The sequence below is a fragment of the Nannobrachium achirus genome, assembly GCF_963921795.1.
Source record: "Nannobrachium achirus genome assembly, chromosome: 3".
Lineage (NCBI taxonomy): Eukaryota > Metazoa > Chordata > Actinopteri > Myctophiformes > Myctophidae > Nannobrachium > Nannobrachium achirus.
Window position 1 is genome coordinate 28476432 of NC_137812.1, and position 14072 is coordinate 28490503.

Genomic DNA, 14072 nt, shown 5'->3' on the forward strand with positions numbered 1-14072 from the left:
AGTAGTTTATACCGAGGATAGAGCGCCTATCGTTTGGCGAAGTGCCGTGCGCTGTAGTATCATGCAGACTACTACTGGTTTAGCCCTGTATTCATTGCCATGTTTTAAACTGTCTTTTAGGTATAGGTTAGGGTTAGGGTTTGGCCTGTGCTGTGCGTAAATCCCTGCATGATAATACACTTCCAAACTGTTATGGCGTCCTCCTGTCTCCTGTAGCCTCCTTGGAATTCACTAAAACATATTCCATAAACATCATTGGTGAATTAATGGCCTTTTGTTTTTTGACATTGTGATACATTTAATTGATCATAACCATAGAAAATGTAATAGTGTCTCTTACCAGGTGATTTATTCAGATAGCCATCGTCTTGGATCTTCCGACCAGTCCTTAATAATATAAGAACAACAATTAATCCCGATGCTGTTTAATTTTCTAATGCATTGATTCGTTTTTTGTCCATTGGCAACCAAGGAATCAATGTAAGACATTGAAATTCATTAAAAAATGGCGGTGTTTTCTCCCGGCACTGACTCCGCCCACAGCCATGACGGGCTGATGACACTACGCCGTGTGAATGTATGGGGAGGGAGTGAGAGACAGAGAGAAAGACAGATAGACCACTGTGTTTATAATAATATAATGTATCGTCACTGTCGAGCAGAAACCTTGTATCTCCAAGTTTCAAATGTGTATGTTTTTTTGTAAATTAAAGCCCTGCTTCAACTAGTGAAGATAGACGATCTACAAGCAAACCCGTTGTGTGCTTGTAGATCGTCTATTTTCACTAGTTTAAATCATTTTTAAAATGATAAATACAAAAGGATCTGTTTTGGACATGCAAGGTTTCCATCCCACAACGACGATATTGCAAAACATCTCTTCTCTGTTGGGCAGAAACCTTTTATCTCCATATTCTAACGTTTTGTGTTTTTTACGTACATTTGTGGCTCACTTGATCATCATACTACAGCGTCACATAAAAGCAGCAAAATTAACAAGCTCGAAAACGCGCCGGGAAGCGACGTGTTTTGGGCTTGTAGATCTGCAAATTTAGCTGCTTTTTTAGTTGTGGACATAATGAGGTTTCCACCCGATAGAGACGATAAGCTTTGCACACTCTGTGTAGATGCATACAGTAGACATGCACGCACGCACGCACGCACGCACGCGCCAGCACAGCAACAGCCAGACCCAGGCACGTACAACTGGGTTTTTAAGCATCAATGTTTTGACACTTGTCTTTGTCTGTCTATCAATGGCTATTTGAAAGAAGTCCTTGACAGGGCTAATATACATTATGCTGTATTTAAACATGTGTTTCCGTGCCAATATCAGGGACACTTCTTTACAGCAAGCAAGCGATGAGACAATTAAATGTTATTAGCCAAGCTGTACAAGGACACACACACACACACACACACACACACACACACACACACACACACACACACACACACACAAGAAATGTTTGCATACTCTACTTTCATGCTTGCATAAAACACTTGCATGCACACACGCGCATGCACACACATAGGCACGTGTGGACACGCACGCACGCACGCACGCACGCACGCACGCACGCACGCATGCACGCATGCACGCACACACACACACACACACACACACACACACACACACACACACACACACACACACACACACACACACACACACACACACACACACACACCATGCAGTCAGAGGAGCCCACGCAACAGTTCATTGTATTGTCTGTCTCTGTGGAAACGATGTTATCATTTTTATATCAATCATCATCACGTCTCTCTGTTTAATTGTCCTATTCTGCGTGTGAATCTGTGAAGTCTTGAAGTGGTTTGATGTAATTACAATGGCCCCGGTGACTGGATTATTTATATGCCATTGTTTTGGACTGTGGATCATCACACTTGTCACTCTTCTTCACTGGTCTGACTCCAGTGGTGTCAAGTACTCAAGTACTGTACTTAAAGGATGAATTCACCAATTTTCAACCTATCTTCATATAATTTTCCTATAATTCATGATAAAATAGCATAATATTTCTTTCTACTTGGTCTGTGTCACAGAGGAGGGCTGTGGGCAGGTCAGAAACCCATCGTCTTTTGACATCATCGATGGGGAATCCAAGCTAACAGAAAATGCATACTTTCTATTCCTGAAAAGTTACAATGTTATAGTGGAAGCCATTGTTCTCGCAATAATATTTTTTTTTTTCAAAAGATCTGTCAAACGATGATGTCACAAGATGATGGCTTTCTGAACTTCCCACATCTCTCCTAAGAGTCTGACCGAGTAGAACAAAATTGTGCTATATTATTATTATTTTTTATTTATTGAGGACGATTGGAAGATGCCGTTGTCGTCCTTTAAGTACAATCTTTAGGTATTTCCTGCTACTATTTCTCCTCCACTGCATCTCAGAGATAAATGTTGCACTTTTACTCCACCACAATTGAAAAACCCTAGTTACTAGTTACTTTGTAGATTTTCATTATTACAAAACATACATTAACCACTTCAGCCCTATACACATTTCGGCCATCTGAAAATAGACGATCTACAAGCTCACAATGCGCCGTGATTTGCATAATGAGTACTTTTACCTTTGGTACTTTAAGTACATTTTGATGCCAATACTTTATGTACTGCAATGTAGAAATAAATAAACATTTGAATAATTTTTCCACCGCTGTTCTTCACTGTCTGACACCTTTGCTCTCCTCTGTTGCAGACTGCGAGCCGGAGGGGGTGTCGGATTGGTCGTTTGATGACAACTGTCTCTTTTGCTGCTTACGACGGGAGAAAGTGAAGGTAATTGAAGTGGAGCCGCTGCAAAGTTTAAATTATTTTATACTTTAACTATTGAAAAATAGCAGATATACAAGGTTGCAGCGCGGTACTCAGCTTGTATATCTGCTATTTTTGAAAAAGCGTGAAAATGTATGCAAATCCTTGAATATATATTTTGCAAAGCAAACTTTTTTCAGGCCAAGGACCCCTTAGTTGAGAGAGAGATGAAGCAGGGACCCCCGGCCACAAGCTTTTCATAGATTCCATATAGTTTAATCATTTGACAGCACAACTATCAGTGTATTTTGGATTCATGTCAATTTGTGTTTTCAGACATTTAACCACTTGAACCGTCAATCCTTAATAAACTTGACCTTTCACTCTGTACTTAGTCTGCTCTTTGTCCCCTCTACACCAAACCCCTTTGCCCAAAATAGCCGTTCTACAAGCTCGTTGTGAGCTTGTAGATCTGCTATTTTTGGCAAAAGTTCTCCGAATATGAACGCTAGGGTTCAAGTGGTTTATATAAAAAAGGAGGAAAAAAAGTTTCTATCACACAAAGATTTGGCAGCCACCCTGTCGTAACTCTGAGGACCCCCTAGGGGTCCCTGACCCCCTGTTGAAGACAACCTTACAATGGAGTTCTCTCCTCCAGACAGATGGAGTGTGGTCGCTCCTGTAAATCTATCGCTCCACGTCCTCTCCCTCCTCTCCAGTTCGTCGTATCTCTCTATCCTTCGCGTCTCGCTCATTCTCTCGCTTTTCTGTCCTTTTTTGTTTGCCCCCTGCAAAACTGTGGTTTTATGGCGTGCATACATTTGCATATGTTTGGGTATGTAGTATATTTGCACATGTACTGCAGTACATCTCGGCTCGTCCATGCAGGCACAGTGAATTACGGAGTGTTCGTTCTACTCAGACCTGTATAAGGGACCATTTTTCACACTGAATTTACACTCTGGGATGTTATTGTTTACAGTCCTCTCTAAGTGGGTCCCCTCTGCTGTCCATCATCCTCACCCTGCTTCTCTCTCTCTCTCTCTCCCCCTCCTCTCTCTGTGTCTCTCTTTCCCTCCCTCCCTCCCTCTCTCTCTCTCTCCCCCGCCTCCTCTCTCTCTCCCTCCCTCCCTCTCTGTTTTGGTACTTGTTATTTGTGTCATTTCAACTGTCATGGTCTTGACCCCAATTTAGGTCCTGAAAGCAGCCCATCATAATGATTTGGGTGGCTGGGTGTGGTGGTGTTAGGGGGTGAAGAGGGTCGGGTCGGTTGGGAGGGGTTCGGAAAAACATAAATTTGCCAGATTCCACCACACAATGCTGCCGGAGCTTTTTGCTTTTCCTTGTTTGTGTTTTTTATATTTTCTTCACGAATCGACGATTCAACATAAGTTTTTTGCTTTACCGTTGCTGGGCACGAGGTAGCCCAGGACACGGATAGCGACCGTGCACGTACAGTAAACCTACAGGGCAAACACCGGAGCAGCCTGGAGCCTGTCGGTCGCTGCCGGTGTCCCGTGGCTGAAAATAACCTAATCTGCAACGCTCACAACACAACGCAACGTGAAGCTCGTAGATCTTCTATTTTCGGGCTGCAGCAAATTATTAATCAGGCTTGAATATCGTCACTGTCGGGCAGAAACCTCGTATCTCCAAGTTTAAAATTTGTATATGTTTTCGCAAAGCAAAGCCCTGCTTCATCATACAAGGCCGCCGCACAAAAGTAGTGAAAACAGCCGATCTACAAGCACACAACGCCTCGCACCGCGAGGCGTTGTGTGCTTGTAGATCGGCTGTTTTCAGTCGTTTAATTCATTTTTAAAATGATAAATACTAAACTAACGGTTTTGGACATACAAGGTCTCCACCCGACAACGACGATATTGAATAGTCGTCAAACAAAAGCCACACAGAGTCTCCGTCGATGATGGCCCCCCTCCCATCAGCCAATCAGGACTCGGCGTTAGCGGCGAGCTCTTCTTTGTCCGCCTCACTCTGCCAATCATCTGGCATCAGAATTTATAAAATGGCCGCCCCTCCTACAGTAGTTTGTTCTGTGAGATATGATTTTTCTTTTCGTTCTTCTTGTCAGTTGATGTCCAATTATTTCCCTCCGTTTTTGGTTTGGTCATACCTAAGTAGGTCCCCTGTTCTGTTCTTTGTTTGTGAGGAAACGTCACAAAGGATCCGTCCCTCTCTCTCTCTCGGCGCTGAACATCACTCGTTTGTCTACATGACCCGCCCAGCCCTCCCAAGGTCAACCATCTGGCTCCTAAAAAAAACATCTTTACCCCCTCCCTCCCTCCGTCTCTCTCTTTCTCTTTCGCTCTCTCTTTTTTCTCTCTTTCTCTCCTTCTCTCTCTGTCACTCTTTTTTAATTGTGCAAAAATGCCAGAGGAGCCACAGTGGGCGGAAACAATTGATTCATTGATCTGAAGCTATGTCAACTCCCAGTAGAGGGGGAGAGGGAGAGAGAGAGAGAGAGAGAGAGAGGGAGAGAGAGAGGGAGAGAGGGGGAGAGAGAGAGAGAGAGAGAGAGAGAGAGAGGGAGAGAGAGAGGGGGAGAGAGAGAAAGGGAGGGAGGAAGGGACGAGGGAGGGAGGGGGGAGAAAGCGAGGATCAGTTAAGAGAAATCTTAAAGACATTTCTCTCCGTCCTTTTTTCTTTTTCTTTAGCGTTTTATGTTTGTAGCGGTTCCAAGGTCATTGCCCCCCCCCCCCTCCTGACCATGAAGTGGAGGACGGACTTCATCGTAACATTTTTTATTCATATTTAAAATGTATTCAACCTCCTCAAACGCGTCGTCGAACCAGTGTGCATCTGCATCGAAGATGTGTCCCACTGCATTTTACTCAACTGACTGATTTGTTCCTTTTGCTCTTGTGCGTGTGTGTGTGCATGCGTGTCCGGAATTCAAAATGTATTTGAGTAAAAGTGATGAAAGTGGTCATCAAAATGTACTTAAAACACCAAAAGTAAAAGTACAAAATGTTTGAAAATTGCCGATCTACAAGCTCACAACTCGTTGTGAGCTTGTAGATCGGCTATTTTCTAATAGCGTAGGAACAAAACAGGGCTAAAGTGGTCAATGTATGTTTTATAATATTATCTCCACCGAGAATCTCCATCGAGAATGCGTCCCACTGCATTTTACACAACTGACTGATTTGTGCCTTTTGCTCTTTGTGTGTGTGCGCGTGTTTGTCTGTGTGTGCGTGCGTGTGTGTGTGTGTTTGTCTATGTATGTGTGTGTGTGTGTGTGCGTGCGTGCACGTGCAGGATCACGGCGTGGAGGGGAGCGCAGACGGCCCGGTGCTGTCTGAGAGTGAAGAGTACAAACAGGAGCAGTCCAGAATCCACCGTCTGGAGAGGCAGGCCCAAGACTTCCTCAATGCTGTGTTCCATAGAAAGGGTACATGTCCATAAACACACTGTACATTATCTATAAACCTAACCACAAGACACTGTACATTATCACTGTGTTCCATAGAAAGGGACGTGTCCATAAAACACTGTACATTATCACTGTGTTCCATAGAAAGCGTACGTATCCATAACACACTGTACATTATCCATAAACCTAACCACAAGACACTGTACATTATCACTGTGTTCCATAGAAAGGGTACGTGTCCATAAAACACTGTACATTATCACTGTGTTCCATAGAAAGCGTACGTATCCATAACACACTGTACATTATCACTGTGTTCCATAGAAAGCGTACGTATCCATAACACACTGTACATTATCACTGTGTTCCATAGAAAGGGTACGTATCCATAAAACACTGTACATTACCACTGTGTTCCATAGAAAGGGTACTTATCCATAACACACTGTACATTATCCATAAACCTAACCACAAGACACTGTACATTATCACTGTGTTCCATAGAAAGGGTACGTGTCCATAAAACACTGTACATTATCACTGTGTTCCATAGAAAGGGTATGTGTCCATAACACACTGTACATTATCCATAAACCTAACCACAAGACACTGTACATTATCACTGTGTTCCATAGAAAGGGTACGTATCCATAAACGTAACCATAAGAATAATAATGTACATTATTACTGTGTTCCATAGAGGGTACATACAAAAAATAATCACAACTTTTTCATCAATTAAAAACAATTCCAAGATTTTTCATAAATGAGTAATAAGTAGTGAAAATGGCAGATGTATAAGCTCACAGTGCAGCGCGAAGCTCTGCGTTTACAGTACATCTATTTTCACTTAATTTCTCTTTTGGGGACAACTTTGTTTTTTTACAACAAGGGTTCATATTTTAGATGGTCATTAGAGAAAAGTAAAGATGACTGCTTTCTATTGTTTTAGCGATTTTAGTATTTTGATTTCAGTGGGTGGGGGCATGCGTACAAGTGGCTAAATATGTCGGAAAGATTTTTTTTTTTTTTTTTTTAAGATTTGTTTATGGGCTTTTGCCTTTATTTGATAGGATAGTAGGCTGACAGGAAATGGGGAGATAGATCGGGAATGACATGTGGCAAAGGTCATCCGGATCGGGAATCGAACCGGCGACGCCAGCCGGCATCATAGCCTTGTATGTGGTATGCGCCTTGACCACTAGGCCAGCGGGCACCCCATATGTCGGAAAGATTGCGGTGCATCTTGGTAATGGGCTTATTGTGTCTAAAAAGACATATTTAGCCACTTTTGCATGCATGCCCCCAACCTGGGGGCATGCAAATCAAAATAATTAAAATGATAGAAAGAAGTAAATGAAAACATTTTAACACTCATCTTTTCTTTTTTCTAATGACAATCTAAAATACGAACCCTTGTTGTAAGAAAAACAAAGTTGTCCTTTAAGCTAAAAAGTTTGGGAATCACTGATTTAGAAAGTACACAGAAGACTGGTATTTTTTACCCAGACTATACCGTAGTTTACATTTAAAAGATACTAGTGCACTGGCAATTAACACTACTACAGTCTAATGGCCATGTATTTGTTCACACGTGGCATCCCTTTGTTGACAGAAGTGTCACACATGTACCATTAGCATCTATTAATGATGTTATTATTATCGGAACAGCTACACATAGGCTATATTCTCCATACTGATTAAGTCTAGCTCTGCTTTAATTGCTTTTATGTCACTTAACACACGGCAGTGCCATAGTAACATCACAATAGTTTGGTGGTTTGAGTCGTATTTTACAAGACGAAAATGAGGTCAAGCTAAAGCTTTAATTAATTAATCAACTGGGTTAGTGTGTGTGATTCATATAAAGTGCTGGTGAAATAAGGTGATAAAGAACAAAATAATAAGTAAATGCTCATTGCAACCGATCTGATCCCAAGCAGACATCTTGTAATTACTTATAATTATGTTTAGCCAGCAGTTCAAAACGCAACCTTCATTTGGTAATAATGCAGCAGAGACAAAGCTTTCTGATGTTTATTATTCTTAAGAGGTTATTTCACTTCACTTTCAAACATGTTTGTCATTTTAAAATGTACTCTGGCTTTTGTGAGCGCACCAGAAAGTTTCTAAAGGGAAACACACACCGGACGCGGAGGCGGCGAGGAGGCAGCACGGAAGCGGCGCGTCAAAACATACAGCCCCATTATTTTCAATGAACTAACCCACACCGGCGGCGTCAGACGCGCGCATCCGCGGGTCTGCCGCCTCGTCTGCCGCGCCGATACGCCGCTGTTCTATTTTTCCAGCGTTGCCGCGTGGTGAACATGTTCTCCCATGGTTCTCCCCACCGGGGGAAATGGATGTGCTGTGTGGCACCGCGCCGCATCCAGTTGGGGTTACCGCGCGGCACTTAACGTGCGTCGATACCACGACGCGACGCTGCGCAGCCGTCCGCGTTCAGTGTGTGCTCCCCTTTACTTGCTTGATTCGGTATTTAGATATTTAATATTCCTTTTTTCAGACACACGCCCCTTCCTTTACAAACCCATGGTAACTTCAGACTCCATTTGAACCATGTTAAACTCTTTGAACCTAGGTTCTGGTCACTGACATATTTCTAATACGTTAGGAGGGCGTGGTTTTTAATAACATTTTTCATTTATTTTATTAGTGGCCAAGCCACGTAGTGGCAAAGGCCACTCATTGATTTTTTACTTTTTCATTTCATTTTATATTAGTAGATGTTAAAATGACCCTAAACATATTTGAAAGGGAAATATCTCTATCATCCCAAAGTTACGAAGTTGCTTGAAAATATTGGTTGTTGCGGATTACAGGTTTTGCAAGTACAATATTTGGATCCGAGCCTGTAGTGGAGTAGAAGTAAAAGTATTGGAAATTGTATTTAAAAGTAAATGTACTTAGTTACTTACACCACTGGTGGCAGAGCAATAGAAAGATAATTTTCCCATACCGTTACTGCAACACGCTTGATGTGCAACCTGTCCACAGACCAGGGGTCTTCAACAGGACCCCCTAGGGGGTCCTCAGAGTTACTACAGGGTGTGCTCCAAATCTTTGTCTCCAAAACTTTTTTCTCCTTTTTTATATTAACCACTTGAACCCTAACGTCCATATTCTGAGAACTATAGCCAAACATAGCAGATTTACAAGCTCACAATGCCTCGCGCTGCGCGGCGTTGTGAGCTTGTAGATCGCCTATTTCCGGCAAAGAGGTTTAGAGTAGAGGGGAAAAAGTGCAGACTAAGTACAGAGTGAAATGTCAGATTTATTAAGTACTGACAGTTCAAGTGGTTAAATATCTGAAAACACAAATTGACATGAATCCAAAATACACTGATGATTGTGCTGTCAAACAATGAAACTATGTGGAATCTATGAAAGTTTGTGGGGGTCCCCCACAAACTCTCTCAACTAAGGGGTCCTTAGCCTGAAAACGTTGAAGACCCCTGCCATAGACAGTGTCCGTGTGAAACAGAATGATGTTGACCGGGGCTGACGAGGAGGTATACTGTAGGTGGAAGGAGGGTGGGTGGCTGGGTGGGTGTGGGCGGTCGGCCGGGGGTCCTACAAGTATGGCTGTCATGTTCGAGACAAAGGAGAAATCCGTGCTTGGCTCCTAGCTTTGTTTTGTTTTATTGTCTTGCACTTGGTTTGGGTGTTTGTGTTTTTTTAGACTGGATTATTAGTGAAGAAAACAGATGTTAGTCCAATCAATGGCAGGACCTAATCAATCTGCCCTCCGCTCAAACAGCCTGCCCAGGGGAAATTGCCACTACAGCGGCTATATATACAGTACACGCACGCGCACCAACAGACAAACACACATACACACACACAGGGGTGTCGCACCAAATTCTGGGCCCCGGGTACAAGGATTCACTGTGGGGCCCCTGTGCTTTAACTATTGAAAAATAGCAGATATACAAGCTCACAGCGCGGCACCGAGTGCCGCGCTGCGAGCTTGTAGATCTGCTATTTTTGAAAAATCGTGAAAATGTGTGCAAGAAACCTATGTCAAGGACCCCCAAGATGATATGTATTTGGCCACGGACCCCGATCTCAAAATATTACGTTCCAGGGAACCCCAGAAGCAAAATTTGAGTTAGAAATGTTCGCTTAAAAAATACATATATTCAAAGATTTTCACACATTTTCACAACTTTTCAAAAATAGCAGATCTACAAGCTCGCAGCGCGGCACTCGGTGCCGCGCTGTGAGCTTGTATATCTGCTATTTTCCAATAGATAAAGTTATTAGGGCCCCTCCACCTTGGGCCCCAGTAACTCAGTCCCACTTTCCTACCCCTTGTGACGCCCCTGCACACACACACACACACACACACACACACACACACACACACACACACTTATACACAGCCATTCTGCTGTGCTCTAATATTACATCTCCAGTCTGGGGGGGACTTCCTTCCTGTGGTGTTGTACTGTACCTTTACATAATGTTTGGTTCACATGGACTCCCTTCTGTGTGCACGTCGTCTTACAGTGCCTCCGGAAGCTTCGTCCTCTCAGGGTACAACAAAAGCACACAGTTCCTTTTCCCCCCAAAATGGAAATGTCGTCCAAAAAGCCTTGTGTGTGTGTGTGTGTGTGTGTGTGTGTGTGTGTGTGTGTGTGTGTGTGTGTGTGTGTGTGTGTGTGTGTGTGTGTGTGTGTGTGTGTGTGTGTGTGTGTGTGTGTGTGTGTGTCCCAAAATGCCTGCCTGTTGTTCTAGGGCACTGGTTCCAAATTATTTTGGGGGTCCCCAGATGATTAGCTTAATGTGCAACATTGTTTTCTCACTCAATAGTAAAGATAAAGTTTAAGTGCATAGAGGGTATCTGCACATTTCTCTAAAATGACAAATTAAACATTGGCCAAATTTACTCTAAAATGACAAATTAAACATTGGCCAAATTGCCAAATATTAGAGGCAAAAATTGTGAAAATAGCCGATCTACATGCTCACAACGCCTCACGCGCCTCCCATTGCGAGGCGTTGTGAGCATGTAGATCTGCTATTTTCACAATAGAACAATTTTGTACAAAATGTAATTCCTCAACTCTTAGTGCTTGTCAGGATGGAGGGGTCCCCAGTTAAAATATGATTATTTTGGGGGCTGCCGCCTGAAAAGGTTGAGAACCATTGTTCTAGGGAGCAGGGGCAGGGGGTCCCATACCTTCTCAGCTCCAGACCCAAAAGATACTCCCCGGGACAAAAAACATACAAAAATACATTTTTGTAATTTACAACTTAGTTTATTGCCATTTGCGGATTTCCACAAAAAAACAAAAACAAACAAAAACTAAAAATGCTCCCTTCCAACTGAAAAGCATCGTCAGAATCCTCCCGCATACTGTAGGCAGAATCAAAGTTTAGTGTGACCGCATCCTCAAGCCCTATTTAATAGTGAAAATAACCAACCTAAAAGTTCATGCTTTTTACCTTTTATGTAAATCAAATTAATGGATTTTCTTTTGTGAAAAGGTCCGATTCGATCAAAAACGAAGGGAATTGTAGGAACCATAAAAAAATTGGTCCCGACTAAGTCTGGGCAATACATCGAAAATGTATTGATATCGAGGTATCAACATGCAAGGTATATCAATAAAGACAGCTTGAAATAAGGTATTGGTGTACTGTATGGGTCATATTAATTAACTTACACACTACGCATGCACGTAGCACATGCAAAAAAGCAGTTCATCTGTAACCAGGTGTGGTTATTTCAATAAAACCTACCTAACCCTTCTATGTGTACTGTGCAGTGTGCATGCATTGATATTCTATTCATTATCTGGGTTAGGCAGGCAGTGGACCTAAAGCAGAAAAACATAAAAAACTACATAATGCAATTGTTTTTACTAATATCGCGAGTAATATCGATATCGAGGTATTCAACAACGTTTTCGAATATCGAAGGTTTTCCTAATATCGCCCAGCCTTAGTCCTGACCCATTGTTTGGGAAACACAATTTCGAGGGAGCTGCCCTGTACCTTCACATACAGTAGGTGACTAATGGCCTACAGATTACACAAGGACCTGTCTTGAACACAGTGTCCTCAATCAGAAACAGAACATTGCCTTAACCCATTTAGACTGCTTTAACTATTGAAAAATAGCAGATCTACAGAGCTTGTAGATCTGCTATTTTTGAAAAATCCTGAAAATGGTGTGCACATTTTTCAATATATAAACTTTTGTAACTCAAATCTCTGCTTCTGGGGGGTCCCTGGAACAAGATATTTTGGGATAAATGTAATTTTGGGGGTCCTTGACATGAAAAAGATTGAGAACCACTGATTTAGAGGAAGGATTTAGAAGTCGGGTCAAAGATATTCAAAGACGTGCACACATTTTTGCGATTTTTCAAAAATAGCAGATCTACAAGCTCGCAGCGCGGAGATCCGCACAGTGAGCTTGTATAGCTGCTATTTTTCAATAGTTAAAGCATAAAATAATGGTTAAAGTGGTTAAAATCGAACGCGACTCGGGTACGTTCTACGGCCTTTGAGAGTTAAATGTGCAGTAGTAGCACTGCAACGCGGGATTAAGTCCTGTATCTGCGTGGGTTTGGGATTATTTCAGTATATAGTTTGAGGATTAACTTTTTTTGGGGGGGGGGAGGAGAGGCGAATGCATTGTTTCTAGGATTTAGATTTTGATGTACTCTAGCCCATTTAGGCCTAGAATTATTGAATGCTTTAACCAGTGAAAAATAGCAGATATACAAGCTCACAGCGCGGCACCGAGTGCCGCGCTGCGAGCTTGTAGATCTGCTATTTTTGAAAAAGTTGTGAAAATGTGTGCAAATCTTTGAATATATGTATTTACAAAGCGAACGTTTGTAACTCATATTTTGCTTCTGGGTGGTCCCTGGAACTAGATATTTTGAAATGGGGGTCCGTGGCCAAATAAATATCATTTTGGGGGTCCTTCACATGAAAAGGTTTGAGCACCACTGACATAGTAGTCTCTCAAGAACAAACTAACTGAGCTCCAGTTAAGTGAAAAGGACCTTTTCTTTGAAGATGGCTAGCCAGATTGCTGACATAGAAACATAGGTTTTTCAAAAAACCTTAGAAGGATTCAAAATACACTTATAGAATCGGGTAAAATTTCTAATTTTCACGATTTTTCAAAAATAGCAGATCTACAAGCTCGCAGCGCGGCACTCGGTGCCGCGCTGTGAGCTTGTATATCTGCTATTTTTTTAATATTTAAAGCATAAAATATTGCGTCATAATGTGTTCAGGCCTAAATGGGCTAGAGTGGTATGCATTCAGCGTCCAAATGTTATATAGACTGCGTTTGCAGTATTTGGGACAATACCAGATTAGTGACCACACACGCGTATTTGTGTTTTTTTTGTTGTTGTATAACTTTTTTTGCTCAACAATAAGATCAACGTCCCATGTTTGATCTCCATTTCCTCTCACGCGGCAGGGGGTGAGAGTAATTACACAGTATGTACAGGGGTTCTGTGTCATGCCATCTACCGTAGGGATGCTCATTTGGAATTTCTTCCCTGACCAATTAACCGACCCTCGTTAGCGGTTAATTAACCATTAAGCGGTGAGATTAAGATGCACCAAAAGCACATTGTTTTGAAATCCCATGGCGTTTGTGGGCCGTCTCGGCCGGAGTGCGCAAGGTTCCTTATTGCCCTGTGTTACATGTATAAGGCAGCAACTCATAAAAGCACTTTGCAGCTTTATAACGTTGAGGCTGCACCCATAAACAAATCACAACAACAACTACTACTACTACAATAATAATTGTTTAGCTGATGCTATTAACCAGTCCGATTCTTATGGTCGGTCTACCAGTCGGTCATTCCTAGGGCTTTCACAATAAAATAAAAA

General features: G+C 42.3%; 1 protein-coding gene across 1 annotated transcript in view; it reads left to right on the plus strand.

The window, feature by feature from the left end:
• The window catches only part of lcor (ligand dependent nuclear receptor corepressor), a gene marked incomplete at both ends in the record, with an annotated part of 103629 nt that overhangs the window by 75056 nt on the left and 14501 nt on the right, over nucleotides 1-14072 (plus strand). Inside the window, 2 exons of the mRNA XM_080722500.1 lie at nucleotides 2733-2812; nucleotides 6068-6200. Coding sequence (XP_080578626.1) covers nucleotides 2733-2812; nucleotides 6068-6200 — 213 coding nt within the window. The remainder of the gene's footprint in view (nucleotides 1-2732; nucleotides 2813-6067; nucleotides 6201-14072) is intronic.